At 57.4% G+C, this 19479-nt stretch overlaps 1 protein-coding gene across 1 annotated transcript in view; it reads right to left on the reverse strand.

Moving 5' to 3' along the window:
- Positions 1-19479, reverse strand: part of FAM222A (family with sequence similarity 222 member A) — a 48423-nt gene that overhangs the window by 17963 nt on the left and 10981 nt on the right. The window contains exon 2 of the mRNA XM_037156252.2: positions 1246-1373. Coding sequence (XP_037012147.2) covers positions 1246-1327 — 82 coding nt within the window. The 5' untranslated portion in view covers positions 1328-1373. The remainder of the gene's footprint in view (positions 1-1245; positions 1374-19479) is intronic.

Genomic DNA, 19479 nt, shown 5'->3' on the forward strand with positions numbered 1-19479 from the left:
AGGTTAACTCTTCAGAAGTAAACTCAAAAACTGTGTGAGATCTCAATGAAGCGAGCATTAAAACATTCCCAAGGGATGCACAAGAACACACAGAAAGGTATGTATCACATTCTTGGATGGAAAGACATCATCATAAAAATGCGATGTCTTCCTATACTAATTTATAAATTTAATGCAGTCCTAGTAAAAACACAAATAGGACATTTGCTCTTACCTAGATAAATTGATTCTACAGTTCAGACAGAAAAACGAAGGAAAAAGCCAAAGAAATTCTGCCTGGGGGGATAGCGAAGAATAAGGAAAAATGTGCAGCTGCAAATGTTAAAACGTGTTCCACGCATGCCACAACATGGATGAATCTCAAAAACATCGTGCCAAGTCAAAGAAGCCAGGCACAGAAGGCCCCGTATCGCGTGATTCCCTCCTTGGGACAGCCCAGGACAGGGGAACCTGCAGGGACGGGAGGGGGCAGGCGGGTCGAGGAGCAACTGCTAACGGTTAAGAAGGGGTTTCTTCTTGAAGTGATGGTGACGGGTGCGAAACTCTGTGAACACACTAAAAACACTCCAAGTTGTACACGTCAAATGGGTGGACCGTATGATACATGAGTTACATCTCAATGAAGTTAAAATTTTTAAAAATGTATTATAAGGCTGCAATAATTAAAATGCTTAGAAGTACCAAGTCCAGCTCCCTAATTGGACACGCTGAAAAAGCAAAGCCCAGAGAGGGAAAGGACGCGCCCGAGGTCACACAGCAAACCAGGCCCAGAGCTGGGGTCCCGTTCAGGACCATTTGCTTCCACACAGTCCCACTCTCTGCTAAGGCCGGAAATGGTGGTGAGCAAGACAGACATGGCACATGGCGGGGTCACAAGCGGGGCTGGGGTTGGGGCCATGGTGCTGGCAGTGGTCAGAGATGGCTACTAGGAAGCTACTTGTCACACCTGCTGGGAGTCTGCCAAAGGGACTGGGTGCCCTTGTAGGGAGGGACTCCAGCGAGGCAGCACAACACAGGCAGAGGCCTAGAGGCACTCAGAGTTCGAGACTGGGTAGGGCGTATAGAGGAGGACATGCTGGGTGCGGATGGCACCCCCTGCCTCGCCAAGGCCTGAGATGGGAATGGTTTGGTTGCACCCAAACCCTGAAAGCAAGCCCTGTGGACTCAGAGTGGGAAAGAAGGGGCGAAGCGGAGGGGACTGGGAGGGCACAGAGGGTGTTGTGCGGGGTGAGGGTGCCCACTCACACTTGCGCAGCTCCAGGCTCTTGCTCGGGCAGGCCAGGTGTTGGCCCGGTGGGTTCTGGGTCCTCTGCAGACAGGCCAGCATGGCTAAACTGGGGGCCCGAGGCACAGCAGGCTCCGTGGCAGGGTCCCTGTGAGAAGGGAGATGCGGTACTTGTCACATGGGCTGCTCCATGCCCACCTCCCATCTCCCTCAGCTGGGCGTCGGGTGCCTGCGGCCTCCCAATGCCCCAAAGAACTTCAGACTTTCAAAGCAGACACCCTTCCTCCCTTATCAAACAGCCCAGCAACTCAGGCCCGGGGACATCAAGAGGCTCAACTGTGGCCTAGGGACGAAAAGATTCTGGGTCTCCTGAATGAGGGACTTCCACTGTGATGGGGCCAGAACCGACTGCTGAGATGTGCCCCAGCCCAGCTCAGAGTGCAGGCCCTCCGAGGGGCGGCCCTGATGCCCTCGAGCCTCTCAGGTTCTCCCGCTTCCTGACCCTCCGAGTTCCCTCAGCAGGCTGTCCTGGCTCCTTTGCAACCACCTGTGAGCAGATGTGCACAACCCCCCACTGAGTCAGCTGGGAGCCCCCCCAGGACGAAGACCTCACCAGGGCGCCTTGGGAACCCGCAGTGCGGGGCGCCCAGGGTCTGCCAGTGGCCACGCAGTGCTTTGGTTTATTGAACTTGGTCTGCCCCCCGTCTGGGGGGTCTCACAGTGCCCCTGGAGGGGAAATGTCCAGGGTGGCTCCAACCTTGACCCATGCTGAGCTTGGGCTTGATCCCAGACTGAGCTCTGAGCCGAGGCCCCAGGGCCACCACAGCTTCCTGCCCGAGCTCCCTACCCCAAACAGAAAGGGCAGGGCCACCAGGGCCAGGCAGAGGTCTCCTCGGTGGCAGCTCAGATGTGGCTGCAGACAGGACCGCATCTGCTTGCTCACCCAGAGTCAGGTGCCCAGCGTTCACAAACGGGAACCCTGTTTTGTGAACACTTTCCTGGGAACCCTGAGTCCCTGAGGAGCAGGGTGACACAGGCAGGGACTGTCCTGGAGGCCATGGGGGACGGCGGGGGTTTCTCTGCCAGGCCCCTCTCTTCCTCTCCCCCCAGGAAGGGGTGGCAGGCCCAGGTGAGAGCCGAGCCCCAGACACCCCCTCATGCCCCAGCACCCTGCCCTCACCACCTCCTAACCCCACCCCACTCCCACAACCTGAGTCCCCAGCAGCCCGGCTGGGCCAACTCAATCCTCATGCTGGTTTTAAAAAAGAAAGAGAAGAAAGAGTACGTGTGCGCGCGCGTGTGCACAGTTGGGGAGGGGTGTTTAAGGGGAAGAAAAGGAAGTTATTTAATACTAAACAGGTGTCTGGAGCCCTAAATTCTGCTGCTTTCTTCTAATAATGAAGTATTCATGAGGAAAGGCCTTTTTTCACTACTTTCTTAAGATACTAATTTCACAACAAGCTCCTTGTTACGGCGCAATTATTCCAGTCTTGTATTTCCCGGAGACGGTTGCAGCCTCCTGTCTGCCCAGGCCTCTCGGTAAATGAAAGACAATCACGTAGCCACCTTTCATTACGCTCTATTTTACTTTCAGCAAAGGTACCCTGAAAGAAATGATTTACACTGAAAGGGACTTTTATTCAGTTTCAAAACCAATTTTCTCCTATTACTGTCTCAAAAAAAAAAAAAAAAGAGAGAGAGAGAGAAAGTAGGGGATGGGTTGGGGGAGGGTAGGTGGTTCTCATCCTCCCCCACCCCCCAATTGCCAGCCTTAACGCAGCGACGCGATAAAAGCTGCAGTATCCACTTCCCGGCTTTGATTTCTGGTAATTTTAAAATATGCCATTACAATCAGGCAGAAATTATACAGTTTAAAAAGGGAGTGAAGTGGGCTTATTGCGGAGATGAAAGCCCTTGACTGTGAGGACGCGGCGCGGCTCCTGGGGGACCGAGATGGGAGCGGGCGGCGGGACCGGGCCTCCGTGGGGCCCTTTGGGACACGCCTGTCCCCGCGGGCACGCCCTGCCCCGTTTGGACACCCAGGGCCGTTCAGACCTGGTTCACACGCAGTTGTGCTCACTCAGGGAACGTGTCTTCCTGCAGCAGGGCACCCCGCTGTCGAACCCTCACCCACACCACATGACACGCCCCTCCAGGCCTGCTGGCCTCCTCACGCATGCGCAGTCCACAGACACGCTCAACTGTGCGCACACCTAGAAGGTGAGAGGCCTGTGGCTACCCCGCACACAGCCTGACCTCTCCCGCACTCCAGCCCAGGGCAGTGTCCACCTCTTGCCGCTCTGATGCAGGGTTTAGGGGATAGAGGGGAGGCCTGGCGAAGGCCAGCTGGCTGCAGGGCCCAAGCTTCTCCTTCCACAGATGGGGAAGCCCGAGCCTGGAAGCAGCGGCACCCTGCTCAGGGCCACCCAGCAAGCAGAGGCTGGGTGAGCCTGCCCTCTCACCCCTGGGCTACACTGTGGCCCACAGCCCAGGGCAGCACTGGGCCAGAGAAGAGGGAGGCCATGACCTTGTAAGCTGAGGAAACCTGGGCTGGAAGCCTGGAACCTCCCCAAGCCAGTGCCCACGATATGACCCCAGAGAAGCTACGGCCCCTCTCTCATAAACTGGCTTCCTGAGCCCACCCAGGGCATTCTCCTCCATGGTCCTGCCCATGCCCATCTCTGGAGCTCCACCTCACCTCTGGTCTTTTAGGGGGTGCCAGGGGCCCAGAAGCCCAGCCCCTTTCCAGCCCCGCGCCTCACAAGGCCCTAGGGGCCATGTATCCCAGCATGCTTTGCAGCCTGAAGGGGCAGGCTGGGGACTACCGTTGCTAGCAGGGTAGGGCAGGCTGCCTGTCCTGGGGCCTCTCCAGACACCCTTGCCTACCCTCCACGTGGGCTCCAGATTTCAGAGTGCTGCATTGGCGGGTGCCCTGGTGGTCCTGGGAGCCGAGAGGTCACCTGCCCCACCTTGGGACCACAGAGGATTCCCCCGGTCTAGCTGTCCGATACAGCTGCCTGGATGGTCCCTAGCTTCTGGAGGCTCAGCAGGCAGCAAGCACCCTGCAGCCTGAGAGGCGGTGGCCACTTGGAGAGGGGGGATTTCTTTCTGCATCCCCCCCGTTCCCCTAACTCACTGCCCATTCTCCCAGGAACCATCTGCCCTGTGGCTGGGGCAGGTGGGGGGGTCCAGTGCAGGGGGTGGGTAGGCAGGGGCCAGCCATGCACGGAGAAGTGCACCACCGCCTCCACCTTTCGTATCATCCCCATCATCTGCAAACCAGACTGAGATCCGTCTCCCTGGTCCTAACACTTTCTTCTGGCCTCAGAGTAGAGCCCGACGCTCACTGCCTGGCCTGCAAGGCCCTGTGATCTGCCTCCCTCATCTCTCCTCCCTTCCTGCTGGCCCTCCCGCTAGCCCGGCTGCCTCACACCTCCAGACCTCCGCCCGTGCTGCCCCTCTGCCTGCAGCGCTGCCACCCCGACTCTGGCGCCCCCTCCTCTGGGTATCCTCCCTCGTGGTCCTAATCACACCGAGGTGTAACTGCCAGTTTGCCATGGCTTGTATGGCTCAGTAGATTGAGTGCCGGCCTGCGAACCAAAGGGTCACCGGTTTGATCCCTGGTCGAGGGCACATGCCTGGGTTGTGGGCCAGGTCCCTGGTGGGGGGTGCACAAGAGGCAATTGCACAATGATGTTTCTCTCCATCTCTTTCTCCCTCCCTTCCCCTCTCTAAAAATAAATAAACTCTTAAAAAATTAACTTCCAATTTTCATGTCTGTCTCTTGCCATGAGACTCTGAGGGGGCAAGGACCATGTCCTCTTTCTCTCTCCCCAGTGCCTGGCAAAGAGTAACCATTTAACAAACAGGTGTTGAATAAATGGCTGAACCAAAGAATTGGTTATTGTCAGATGGAGGACTGAGGCCCAGAGAAGCTAAGCACCCTGCACAAGGTCACACAGCAAGCTGGGGACAGGACTGGAGCAGGCGCCTGAAACACGCACGATCTTCCCATCTGCAAAAAAGCCAGCCCCGCAGAGCCTCCACCCGGGCTCACGACTCCCCCAGCCGAGGACCATCCTGGGAGCACTGCTCATTTTGAAACCAGATCTGCAAATCAGGCTGTTTATAAGCCCAAGGTCTTTTGTGACTTTTAATAATAAAAAAAGGGTGGGGGAGGGGAAATGTCGCAAGCCTCAAAGATCAGACTGCTTTGGCACCAGCCCTGACGTGGGGGCTGATAAGACGCCTTATCTCGGAGGCACCTCTAGGAAAAGGTCCCCTGCACCAGATAACGCCCCCAGTTGTCGATACGCCCTTTCATAGCTAAGGATTTAGATAAAGGAAATGCGACAGGGGAGGGGAGAGAATGGAAGGAACTTTCCAAGTCCAAGGAGGTATTAAGTCTGCGCTGCTTGCCTTGGCAGAACAATGCAGAGGAGGAGGATGTCTGCAGGCTCTTTATTTTCATTAAAAGAACGGGGAATTGGGGGCCTTGGCCCTGCCTGCCTTTTGTCATCTCTGCATGCCTGCCTGGCTGCAGGGGGGCTTCGGGGACCACCCCCTGGCCAGTGGGGTGGGGGGACTGGAAAATGACAACAGCGCACAGGCACTAATAATAGCGGTGCATGTTTATGGAACGTTCCCTGCGCCTCGCCCCACGAGCCTCCTGTCTGGTAGCCCTCACCGCAGCCTCCTCGCCGCCTCTGCAGTGGCTTCTGTTTTTAGCCCCATTTTACAGATTAGGAAATGGTCCCAAAGAGGGGAAGTAATCTGCACAAGTTCACACAGCTTTGAGGGGGCAGAGACGGGGGTGTCACCGCCATCGGAGCCTGCACCCTTGGTCTCACATCCCCGTGCAGCGCCTGTGCCTGGCTCCATGGTGGTGAGGAGCTCATCAGTCTCCAGCTCCCAGCCAGCTGGGCAGGAAGGAGCAGGAAGGAGCAGAAGCAAGGCCTGTTGCTTCCCAATGCCCAAATCTACTTTGATTCTACTCTCAGAGGAACTGGAATCACGGAGAGGGAGGAGGTGGAGGTGGCGGAGGGCCAGGAGGGCCCCTTATCCCATAAGCAGAGGACATTCCCAGAGGCAACGTACTGGGCAGAAGAATACTTCTGCCCATTGAGAAAGCCTCAGCTCTGCCTCTTTAAGTTGCTGTCATTTCTCCATCCATCCATTCATTCATTCAGGCAGCAAACACTCCCTGAGCATCTTTGGAGGGCCAGCCCTGTGCCAGGCACACAAAGGGGCTTCCAGATGCAATCCATCCTTGAGAGGTTTAGAATCTTGAGTGAGGATGAGACAGGAAGCTGGGAGAAGGAACATCAAAGAGTGTCTCGCCAAAAGGGAACATCCAACCAGAACTAGCTGCCCGCTCCCAAATCTAGCCCATTGAAAATGGACTTGCTGCCCTGACCAGTGTGGCTCAGTTGGTTGGGTGTCGTTCTGCAAGGTGAAAGGCCACCGGTTGGCTTCCTGGTCAGGGCACACGCCTGGGTTGCAGGTTCAGTCCCTGGTCAGGGTGCATGCGAGAGGCAACCAATTCATGTTTCTTTCCCAGATAGTTTCTCTCCCCCCTCTCCCTCACTTCTCCTCTCTCTAAAAAATACTAAGAGCTTTAAAAAGTGGACTTTCCTGGCCTCTCCCTCAGCTGCCAGTATTTCCTGGAGTCAGCAGGTGGCAGATCTGCCCCTGGTGCGCCGGAGAAATCAGCAGCCTGCCCCTTGCCAGGCTGGGCTGGCCCTGGAGCAGGGCAGACTGTCCGTACTTGGCCTCCGCAGCAGGGTGAGGCTGTGATCCCAGGAAGGCCAAGGATCCTGCCATTTCCAGTCCCAGTCCTTCCTCCCTCCCCGGTATTGCCCACTGGGGCCTCCGTGGCTCCACTCAAGGCCAAAGACTGGCTGTGGCTTAGAGGGGAAGGTCATGCCAGGCCCTCCCCAGCATCCAATGAGACTAGAAGCTCAGAGAGAAAGGCTGGCCTCAGGGTGACACCTGCCAGTCAGTGGCCGGTGCTGGGATTCTGGGTGGCTGAGCGACCTGGAGACCTGTCTCTCGCGGCACCCCAGTCTCCATTTCCCTCACAGAATCTTAATGGGGAGCGGGCTTGCGATGGTATGAGGGCCTTCCAGCTTGGAGGAGGAGATGTTACAATTTGGTCTTCACACATAATCTAGTATAAGACATGCAAGACACAATCATACGAGACACAGAGTTAGGTCTTTGGCCCATGCAGTCTGTCCTTGGGGTATTTAGAATTTTGAATAGGGATAAGGGAGAAGCTGCAAAAAGCCAGCACTGTGTAAAGTGGTGAGCAGACCGTTTGGGCTTGGAGTTCCCTGAAAATCTGCGAACGAGACGCCTGCTCTTCCCAGGGCCTACAGCCTTTGTGGGAGGGGGCAGGAGCCCTCCCCCAGCTCTCCCCTCTAGACCCCCTGCTGTCCTCGAAGCCTCATTCCCTTCACCCCAGCCTGGCCTCAGAGCCTGCTCCCACACGCAGGGAAGGATGTGAAGGGGCGGCAGGAGGCCCGGGGCTCAGGGAGGGGAATGAGCACGGGACTGGGAGCCTGGGAGAGCTGGGGTCAGACCCTGGCTCTGTAGCCCTGCGGGGGTTGCTCTTCTGGGTCAGTCCCTATGACTGACCACGAGCCAGACCAGCATGTAACCTCCGGAAGCATCAAGGGACAGGATCTGCCTGCCCTTGTCCAGAACAGAAGGGCGGAGGGACCTTTGCCCCAGAGGCCATAGAGAATCTGGGTGCGCAGTTCCTCCCCCACAAGCAGAGGACAAACTGTCTCCTTATTCCTCCCCTGCCTCTACCCCTGTCTCTTTCTCCACCTGCCTCCCTGCCCTCCTTCTTTCCTGCTGTCTCCTTCCTTGCTCCCTTCCTGACCCCACTCTCCCCTCCTCCTTCTCCCCCCAATTCCGTCTCTCTGTGAGGCAGCTGGAGGAGCCCTCCCCCACCCCTGTTCCAAGCCCGAGGCCTTCCAGGGGACCCTGTTAATAATTAAATGTTAATCTAAAAAGCAATTTGAGCTGCAGCTAGGCAGATCTGGTTAGAGATTACATTAGCATGGAGGAGGCGAGGGTAATTTTCTTTAACCCCTCTCCTGATCTCTCAAGCCCCGGAATCTTCGAGTCACACTGGCACCGCTGATTAAACTGGTGCGGGGCCTGGCTGCGGATAAGGGGCCTGTGAAAAGTGATTATTTCCCACTGCCGTTTGGGCCGCAGCACCGGAAGGGGATTTTTACTCTTTTTTTTTTTTTTTTCAGGTTGTGGGTGGGGGACATTGCCCTCTTCAACTGGAGGCCTTGCCTACCCTAGGTTACCGCTGCATTCACCCTCAAAAAGCACAAAAGGACAGAAAGCCAGCCAACAACCCTGAATTCTGGCTGGCGGGCATCCCCCCGGACACACCACTCACCGCCACACTTGCCAGCCTTTACCCGAGTTGTCCTTCCTGCCCACAAGCCCTTTCCACATCTCTGCCCCTTCGGTCCACATTCAGCTGAAGCCCAGGTTCCTCAAGGGCTTCTCAGAGACATACAAGGTACTTGATAGACAGCCGATGAATAATCGAATGGATGGGGTTCCCTGTGTGACCCCTCCTCCCTGGGCTCACGGTGCTCTGACCAGTGCCTGCGCATAGTAGGCCTTCGGAAACCGTCTCCTGAAGGAAGGATGGGTGGCCAACAGAGTTGGGACAAGGCGGGGCTCAGGAAGTGTCCCACCAGCACCCAGGACTGCCCCCGGGGAGGGGGCTGCGCTTTGGGGCCCTTCAGCACCACGGCCAGCTCCCAGTGCTAGGGCCTTGGAGGAAGGAGGGGAGGGTCCTGGGAGCCTAGTGCCGATAGCCTCCATGGGAAACTAACCGGGCAGTGTCTGCCCTGGGCAGCATTCCTACCTCTGGAAAGGAAGCATGTGATATATTAAGCACCTACTATGTGCCAGGGCCTGTGGTAGATGCTGAGGCAGGGACAGATCCTGACGGGGAGAGCGGGGGTGGGGTCAGAGGGACAACTATAAGGCAGGATAACAAGCCCTAATGGGGCCACCCGACCTATCCTAGGGGTGTCAAGACGAAAACACAGCCCCGCTGCCTTGTAAGGGCACCAGTGTTGTGTCCTGGGCTTTGGGGCCAGACGCCTGAGCTTTATCTCTCTCCTAAATCCCAGCTTTACCCCTTAATTCTGTGGCCTTGGGCGAATACCTCCACCTCTCTGAGTCTCAACTTCCTCATCTGAGAAAGGAGTTAATTGCTTACCATGAATTAATAAGATTAAAGCGCCAGGGTCATAGTCATACCTAAGTGGTAGACATTATTAGTAGACCTGGTTGGCGATTATTACCTACAGACAGGTAGGTAGAAGTAGCTACGAGGAGAAGGTGGGGGCAGGGAGTCCCATGCACAGGTAAGTATATGGAGACGTGAAAGAAGCTGGTGTATGTGGAGAAGCTGAAGCAGCTCCGAACTGCTGGGGAAGCTGCCTCATTGGTGAGCAACTCCCGAGAGCCCCTGTGTGCGCGGCCAGGCAGCGACGCCAGCACAAAGAGAACGGGGCAAAGGGCCCAACCAACCTCCAGGCACAGTGAACCTCTTACTGTAGACAAGCGCTGGTTTGGGGCAGGGTGAGGTTAAGAGGTGTGTGTGGATGGGTAGGTGCAGGGTGGCGGGGGGGAGGGGGTGCCTCCTATGAAGGCTCAAAGCTGCCCCGTCTGGGGATGGGGTGAGGGGGACCTTGTTGCCACTGGCAATGGACCTGGCTGGCCCAATCCCAGAGCCAGAGTCCCCTGAAGGGCAGCACCTAGGGAGTAAATAGGGGGCTCACTGTCACTCGAATGAACCTTCAGGAAGCCCCAGTTGGGGGAGCAAAGCCCCCGAATCGCAGACCCCTCCCCAGCTTCCACCTCCAAGGTGGGAAGGTTGGGGCAGGGGCAACCGTGCAAGTCATTCAAGGCTTTCCCCTCTCATAGCTCAGGCCTCGGTTCTTTAATCACAGCGCTACCAAGTCTCACTGTCACCTTCCATCAGAGGGATGGGCGGTGAGGCTGGGAGTCAGCACCCAAGGACGTCAGTGCTGGATGCCATAACAGGGGCTGGGGATGCCCGTGGAAAAGCCTCAACCGAGTGTTTTTGCAGGACGTCACGGAACCTCCCTGGAGGAGCAACATATAAGGAGATGGGAGGGGCCGGGTGCTGCCAGCCACCCTCTCCCTATTCCCCCTTCCCTCCCTCCTCTGGGCTCCTGCACCATGGTCAGGGTTCAGTCAGCAACAGGGAAGGAGAAGAATCTAATAATAAGAGCAGTAATAGGAGCTAGTTTTTATTTCTAGTGTTCCCCATGGGCTCAGCACTTCACAGACGTCACCTGATTTAACCTGCCCCACCCCCGGGAGGAAGAGACAATTACTGTGGTTGCTGTTCCCGGGAGGAATCGGAAGCCCGAGGGGGGAAGGGGCTGTCCAGGGCTGCAAGCCAGCAGTGGAAGGGGCAGAAGGGCCCAGCAGAGGAGGCAGGCCTGAGAATTACACCGCAAGGGGAAAGGAGCAGGGCAGGAAGACCGCGCCCCAGCAGGAAGAGCCTGGATGGTAGAGGGGTGTGGCTGGGACGTCGGGGGAGCAGTGGGTAAAGTAGTTGGTGAACGCTGGGCTGGACTTCCGGCCTGAAGCCAAGTTCAACAGATGTTTGGGGGCCGACACAGAAACCAGCAGAGCCTCGGGGCAGGGGTGGGAACACAAAACTGGGCGTTCCAGCCCAGTGACAGCGCCAAAGCTACGTGGGTGGGGGCCAGGCCTCCCACTTCTGCCCTTTGCTGGGAGCTAGGCTCAGGGGGTGCAGTGTCTCTAACCCCCTTTCTGGTACAGGAGCTCCAACCGGGTCATCTGGTCACAAGGCACCCTGATTTTAGCCCTGGGGCGTGGGGACCAGACCACCGGGGGTCCGACCCCAGCTCTGCCACAAACTCTCGGTGTGCCTTTATCTCTGGGAAGCCTGATTTCTCTTCTCTGTGCTGCTCTGTGTTTCTGGTTTCTCTATGGTGGACAAGCATCATTTGTTTGTTTGTTTGTTAGCTTTTAACGAGGGATTTAGCCGCCGACCCCCCAGAGAAGAGGGTGCTGGGTGTGTGGTAAACTCACTGACAGGACAGGGAGTGAGGGTCTCGGCCAGGGAAGGTGGAGATGGGTGGGGAGCAAGGCAGGAGGACAGGGAGGCCCGGGCTGTGAAGTCAGGGAGCGGGAGCAGAGGGAAGCAGGGAGCGTCAGGTTGGGGGGCAGAGCCGGTCCTGCCAGTGACAACTTCTACCACAGACCCCTGTGGCAACCATATGCCCGGTCACCTCCCAGCTTCTACGGCCCCCACACACCCTACCCACCTTCGGGGGCCAGGCTGAGCCTCTCCACGTGGGCTGACTGCCTTCTCCACTCACGACTCCCCCACTGACTCCCACTGAGTTTCTAACGGCCCTGCATGAACCTCTGCCCCCTCCCTCCCCGCACTGTCCCGCACTGTCCCTCTCCCCTCCGCCGCCCCGCCCGGCTGCACAGGCCTTTCTTTGGTCCTCTAACTGGCCAGCTCAGCTCCTACCCCGGGGCCTTTGCATTTGCAGTTTTACTTCTGCCTAATTATTCTACCACAATGCTCTCCAAAAAAAATATACAGTTTCTAGTACCCACCAGAGAAATTATGTTTAATAATTTTATTTAATCCAGTCTATCCAAAACAGTATCACTTGAATATGTAATCAATACTCAAAATGTACTAATAAGATATTTTACATTCTGCCCTTGGTTGGTGTGGCTCAGTGGATTGAGTGCTGGCCCGCAGACCAAAGGGTCACTGGTTCAATTCCCAGTCAGGGCACATGCCTGGGTTGCAGGCCAGCTCCCCAGTCTGGGGCACGCAAGAGGCAACTGATCAATGTTTCTCTCCCTCTCTTTCTCTCTTCCTTCCCCTCTCTTTAAAAAATAAATTAATTAATTAAAAAAGATATTTTACTTTGCTTTTTTTCATACTGCCTTTGAAATCTGAGGTGGCTTTTACACTTACAGGACATCTTCGTTCAGACTGGGTAACGCTACAACTCTCTGTGCCGACGCCATTTGCCCTTTCATGCCTCAACGCAAACATCACCTCCTCCATGAGGCCCTCCTTGACCACTCCCTCTAAGTCAGCAACCCTCCGGCCTGGCCACTGTCCCATCACCACTGTAGTTCCTTTATGGTCATTACTACTCTGAAATGATCTCATCGATGAATGATTTAGCATTTATCTTCTCTACTGCACACACTCTGCTGTGTCTGAATTCTGGGGCACACAGTAGGCGCTCAGGGTGTGCAGGTGGTAGAAGATGGGCATCAGGACGGCAGCCCAGGGCCCCTGCCCACCTACCACCTTCCAAATTCTCCTCTCAGGGACAAGAGGCAGAGACTAATGTGTTTGTGCACGCGCATGTGTGTGGGGGACGGACGCACACGCGAACACACACACACGTGTACACGTAAAGATCCCCACCCCTCCCCCGTTTATAAAAAGGGGGCCCAGAAGAGGGGCCTCTTTTCAAAATCAGCCCAGCGCAGAAAAACGGCTGTGACAGCACAAAGCCGAGATTGAATCAGCGACGGGCCCGACTGCCTGGTGACGGTTACAAATGATCTGATGTGCAGGAGACGGGATCAGATGTGCGCGGAGAGGCGGCTGCGTGGCGCCCCCCGCATGCCAGACAACCGGCTGCCGGCCGGGTGGGCGGGCAGGCGAGCAGGTGGTGCCCGGAAGCCCGGTCCAGAACACGCCCGTGGGTGCGGCGCCCAGGACAGGCTGAGCGCGGAGCCGGCCACGCCCCTGGGCCAGGTCCTGGGCTTGGCCGCGTCCACGCAGGAAGTCACTCCCAGGAGCCCTGCCTGAGCAGGATGGTCATTTACGCAAGTCCGACATGACACACTTCCCAAGTGCCCGACACCTGGGAAGAACGTCCCCATCGTGAAACCGAGGGCTCGACTCAGGGCAGTCGGGTGATGGCTGAATATTTCCGCCTCAGACTCGCCATTTCCAAATGCTAAAAAAATGAACATTACTTTTGTAATGGAGGAGGAAAAAGAACCTTCTCCCTTCTTCTTGTACACCACCAACCCCTGGCTTTTGCTCTCTGAGCCTCTGAAGGATAAGCAAGAAGGAGCCACGCCCCTGCCATTCACGCTCGGCCACTGGAACTGGCTCTGACCCTGCCCCCAGGACGAGGGGCAGAGTTGATCCTCTGAGCGTGCAGTTCCCAGGCCCTCAATCAACTACTGCTGAATGCCTCCTTGCTGTAGCCCTCCCCGCAGCCCGTTCGAGGTGGTGGGTCCAGAGAGACCATGTAGCTGGCCCCGGGGCACACAGCAGTGAGGCAAGCGAGCCGGGCCTCACAGATGCCTCTTTAAACTTTTTCTGCTCCAAGGCCGGGGATACAGAACCCGCTCCATCAATCCACACTGAACAGAGCGGTACGCTGGGGCCTCTTTCTCACCCACTCCTTGCATGGTCCAGGCTCATGGGTCCGCTCTCCTCTCTGGTCATCTGCCTTGGGGTCTCTTCCTCCTCACTTCACTGCACACTTTACCGCCTCCACCCGACAAACCCCTCTACACACCTGTAACACCTGGACCCCAGAGAACCGAGGGAGTGTCCATCCACACAGCAGCGAGGGGGCAGAGGCGCAGGGCTGGCGCTAAGTAGGCAAAAGCCTCCCCTCTGGCATGGTCTGGGAGGCGAGGCAAGCCCCACTGCTGGCTGTGTCCTGACAGCTCAAGGGCTGGGGAGCTTTTGGAGGAGAGAAAGAGCCCCTTAGGAGGTCTGGGCAGGGGCTGCTTCCTCTGGCAGTGGCCACATGCGGGACACCACACCTTGGCCTTGAGCGCACCCTGAGAGGTGCAGGCTTATCCTTGGCTCGCATTCTGCAGGGGGAGCAAAGGCTCCATCCGAGAGCTCAAGGCTTTGTCCAAGGCCACATGGTAGGGTCTGGATGTGCAGTGGGGTCTCTGGGACGCTCAAGCCTGTGGCAGGGCCATGAGGAGGAAAGGCTAGGACACCAAGTGGGCAGCCAATGTCCTCAAAGACTGGCCACTCCTGGGGTGGGCGCTGCGCCAACTCCCCCAGGCACCAGCCCAGCCCTGAGTGGTCCATATGACTATAGGCCAAGAGGCTGATGCCAAAAGGGCCACCCTGAGGTCAGTGAAGTCAGCTGTCGACCACCCCCACCAGGACCTCACCCTATGACTGGTCCTCACTTTCCGATCCTCCAGGCGCTGCTGGCCTCACCTGCCTCAGCCTTTTCAGGAGCATCCAGAAGGGGCCAACAGCCCCGAGGCTAAACCCCAAACCCAGCACGGCTGTGTTCCAACCCTGGCTCTGCTACGTAACAGCAGGGCACTCTTCAGAAACTCCCTTGGGGCCTCAGCTTCTCTGTTTGAAAACGGGGCTAGGGACTGCGCCTCTGTCCCCTGGCCATGACGAGGGCCAAGCCAGAGGAGGTACGCACTGACTGCAGTCACTGGCTCGGTGCCAGTTGACTACTCTCACTGTTGCCCCCTTAGATCCTTAAAATCCACTGCCCACTGGTGCCTGCTGTGCCAGCCATGTCCACCCTCAGCTTTCACCATCATGGGCCACAGATGACAGCCAGGCGCTTGCAGCAGTGAAAAGATTTGTCAGGGGTCCCGCAGAGGAGGGGGAAGGGGCCTGGGAGGCGTCTGCAGCCCTGGCCCGAGGACCCTTGAGTTTCAAGAGCTAAAACCCAACTCCTTCCAGCCCAGGGACAGGCCCCAGGTATGCCCAGGTGAGAGTGGAAAAGGGATGGCTGTGTTCGCCAACGCTTCCCTGAGCACCTGCCGCGTGCCAGGCTGTGCACCAGAGACGGCTCAGACACAGCAGAGACGACTGGGCACATGCGCAGCGACCCTGACCTCAGGTCAGACAGAGGTTTGACAAAGCCCAGAGAAGAGGGGTCATTCCCAGGAGGAGCAGCTTCCCACCAGAGGGAGAATCTGAACCCCTTGGCTGCATGCTCCTGGGGGCCAGGGCAGTGCCCAATCTTCCAGGAGGGAAACTGAGGCACAGAGGAGCAATCACTTGCCTGAGGCCATCCAGCAGGGGACTGGGACGGCAGGCATTGGAACACATACCCGTCTGGCTCTGTGATCGTGACTGTCCACCCAGAGCCCCTCAGCGTGAGCGTGCGTGCAGGGCAGGGTCGGGGTGCCGGAGGAGGATGGGCACAGGCTGGAGGAGCTGGGGTTTGGGAGGGGCCTTGAAGGCCAGGCTGAGGCCTGGGCACGTCATCCACAGACAGGAGGGAGCTGCAGAGGAGGACTCTGGAGCTGGCCCATCTGGGTTCAAACCCTAGCTCTTCTACTCGCCAGCTGTGCAGCCTTGGGCAGGTCAATGAACCTCTCTGTGTTTCAGGTTCCCATCCGACAAAAGGGGTTCAGATCAATGAGGCTGAATTTTAGCACATAATGAATTTGATGTGTTTATTAAATTTAAAAAAAAAAACCGCAAAAGCTGGTAGACTGAGACAAGACCCAATCGGGTCTGGGGACAGTCCAGTTGCTGGGCCTAGTGCACATTTTGGCCCCCGGCAGTGGGCACGGCCTGGCACACCTCACCCAGCACTGCCAGGTGGGCGCCGGGCCTGGGGAGGGCGGCCACGGAGTCCCGAGCCTCCCCGGGGCACGCGCCAGTGTGTGCGTGCGCACGGCTGTGTTGCTGCAGCAGCTTCTATGCAAACATGTTAATTTGTTTTCATTTTGTGTTTTTTTTCCCTCACAGGATAATTGGGTGAGTTTGAAGTCTTGGCGAGGCTGCTGATTATAGCTATTTGGGTGGTGCCCTCGTGGGGCTTGAGCCCTGCCTCCTGCCTCTGGCGGCGAAGACGGTGTCTGGGGGTGTCTGGAGCTGCCTCTGGGTTCTGGGGGCTCTTGCTGGCTGGGGACAGAGAGGGTGAGACATCCTGGGACCCCACATGCCCTCCACCCGGACAGCCCCACGTGCTCGAAGGGAGCAGATCTCCCAGATCTCCCGACAAACATCTTTGCTTCCCATTTGCTACAGTAAAAAAAAAAAAAAAAAAAAAAAAGTAACATAAACATAAAAAAATTGTGACATGGTTGCCAACACTACAAAGCAAAGCAACAACAAAAATTCCACCTAAAATTCTCATTGTCTGATTTCTCTTGAAAGCAAACCCAAACTGGCTGCTCTGGAACCACGGAGTCCACATTCCCACGAGGCTAAATGGCAGCTGCTTTGTTTGCTGGGCCACCTGGTTGGCCCCGCGGGCACCTGAGTTTCCTGCCTCGGGGAGGGGCGCAGGCTTTGGGGTCAGATGGGCGGAGCCTGGGTCAGGCCTCACTGGGAACCTGCCTCCCCGAGCCTCCCGTCCCATTGGTACACCTGCATTGTCTTAGGAAGGTAAAAATGAGATGACTGAGTTTTCAGGAGCATAGTAGGGGCTCAGAAGTGTTCATTCCCTTCTGCAGAGTAGGGAGGGTCAGGGTGGGAGCTTCCTGCTCCTTGGGTGTCCTGCACCTGACCCCATTCCCAGAAACGCAGCCTTGCCAGTGTCCTGGTTATATGTTTGTCCTGTTAGGTGGGGATTAGGTCCCTGAAGGGCAGGGCTGTGTCTGTTTCAGACTTCACTGAAGACCTACTATGCACCACACCCAAGAGCTGGGCGAGAGATGAAAAGGCCTAGGGCTCTGGTGGCTTGAGTAGGGTACGAAGCCCAGGGAGGGGACCCCAAGCCTCTAGACAGAGGGTATTTAGGGAAGAGGCACATTGGAGCTACTTCTGCAGAGAATGTGCGTGCATGTGTGTGCGTGTGCATACACACGAGTGAGCTGGGGACGGGGCTAGTGGAGGCGCTGCTGGGGAAAGCCACGGTGTGAGCAAAGGCCCAGAGGAGGGAATGGCCTGGTGAGTGGGAGCTGGTCCCAGCGGCTGGAAAATGCTGTGAAAAGCCCGGCAGCCTTTGGGGACTTCCTGTGGACCTCCCACGGGGCCGCCTCACAAAGGGACTCAGGCAGCGTCTGCAGGGGGCAGCGGCCCACGGGCCAGGTGGGGGTGAGGAAGAGATTAAGGGCGGGGCTCCAGGAAGCTACCTTTCCTTGTTCCTGGCTCCTTGGGGCCCTGGGGCCCTTGACCAGTCCCTTCAGATACCTGAGCTTCGGTCTGCTGACCTGTACGACGGGGCCGTGGCAGGGACCAGTGAGACAACCCTTGCCAGGTGCTTATGCTCCTGAGAGTCACCCTCACATCCCTGCCACCTGTCCAATGCCTCAGCTTGTCCTCTCACCTCTCCCAGGACACAGTAGGGACGCTGGAAACGCAACCCATGTGTGTGCAGCCTGAGCGTGCGGAGCAGAATGGAGCTCGTGCTTTACCTGTGCCCCCAGCGCATCCCCCATGCTGGGTTCTGTTTCATTCCCACTTTTAAGCCAAGGAACTGAGGTTCAAAGAGGGTTTCTTGGGCAGGGTCCCCGCTAAAGCCACGGCGGCCACTAGTCCAGAGCCTGAGCAGGAGAGAGGGATGGAATGGACATGTGGTGTCCATCCGGGGGACACACACAGCCAGCAGCCCTCTTGAGACCATCCAGGCAATGAGGTAGGCACCTCGAGTTGCAGCCCTGGGTCCTGGGACCCCCCAGACCAGCAGGGCACAGATCCTGACCCCATGGCCAACTGTGGGAGCAAGGCAAGTCACTTGTCCTCTCTGAGCCTCAGTGTCTTCATGTATCTCATGGGACTACTGCCCTTTACCTGCAGGGTGGTGGAGTGTCTGGCCCAGTGGTGGCACATAGTAGGCCCACAGCAAACCCAGTGAAAGGCTTCCAGTGGCTCTGTAGGAGCCAGAAGCCCCCAGGAAATGAGAGGAAGGCAAATAATGGTGGAAGGAGGCCACAGGGGAGATGACAGGCTCCCGGCCAGTCCCCTGGGGGTGGCAGCAGACCTCTGTGGAGGGCTCAGACCTCCCCAGTCACACAGGGTAGCAGCTGGCAGCACCCCCTCCCCCAGTGAGCGCCGCACAAAGGGGCCTCTATTCCTGGCTCCAAGTATTTATCCCTGGCCTGTGTGGCTGCCCCGCCTGGCCCGAGCCTACACAAAGGCTGATGTGTCCCTGCAGAGCCGGCCTGGCCTCCAGAACACCCATCCACAGAGAGCCAGAGAGCTCAAAGGGGCCTTGGGGAGGAGGGTTCACAGTGAGCGGGCAAGGCCACTTCCAGGCCACGATGGGGGCCAGAAAGCCATAAAAAGATCTTGGAGTGGATGAACCTGGACATGAATCTGACTCCAGCTTCCCCCTGACCCCAGCTGTGTAACCTGAGGTCAGTTTGGACCTCGGTTTTCTCATCTGTACAATGGAAACAATGATAGCAATGCCCCTGGCTTTCTGGGATGTTGAAGGCTCAGTTAGGTGGTGTGGGGCCTGGCGTGCAGCCAGTACCCAGAACCTCAAAGCCAGATTAGAGGCACCGGCGGGGAAGGGTGGTGGGCAGGAGTGTCCTAGCATTTGGCCAGGCATGCTCTCAGCATCTCCCCCCCTTAGCCCTTTCCTGGGGAGGGAGGGGGAGTGGCACCCCCTGTAAACCCCTCCACCCTCCACCCAACGAGATCCCTGTGTGTTGGTGCTGACCCTCAGGCCAGAGCCTGAGTCCCCTAGTGCCCCTGGCCTGTCAGCTGACCTGTTCATGAAGCACCTACTGTGAGCTGCGACTTTTAGCTCCCTCGTCCACTTTCAACCCTACGGCTACCCTGCCTGGGAGGGAGGGCACGGCAGGGTAGCACCATGGTTATGGCCTCGGCAGCCCTGCCACCCAGGCCCAAATCCCAGCTCTACCGCTCCCAGAAGTGGGACTCCGGGCCCCACCTTCCCTGTTGATCCTCAAAGAGCCTGTGCAACAGTCAAATGAGAAAAAGCCTGCTGCTGACACCCTTAGCCCAGAGCCTGGCCCCAGCCAGCTTACACCCTGACACCTGGGCTCTTACTCCCAACTCACAGATGGCAAAACCGAGGCCCAGTGGGCAAGGGGTGCCGTGTCTGCTCTGCAGGAGGTGGGATCATTCTGGGAAACAGACTAGGCATTGGAAGTCAAGTGTAAAGGGCTCTGGTCCCCTCTGCCTCCTTGAGGATTTTAACATTTTAGCATTTCATTCTCGTTTCAGACACCCTTAGCTCCGTGGGCTAGCAGGGGGGTGAGGCAGGGGACCCCGGCCTGGAGCC

Source organism: Artibeus jamaicensis, unplaced genomic scaffold (genome assembly GCF_021234435.1).
Source record: "Artibeus jamaicensis isolate MK-2021 breed Jamaican fruit bat unplaced genomic scaffold, CSHL_Jam_final contig_525, whole genome shotgun sequence".
Lineage (NCBI taxonomy): Eukaryota > Metazoa > Chordata > Mammalia > Chiroptera > Phyllostomidae > Artibeus > Artibeus jamaicensis.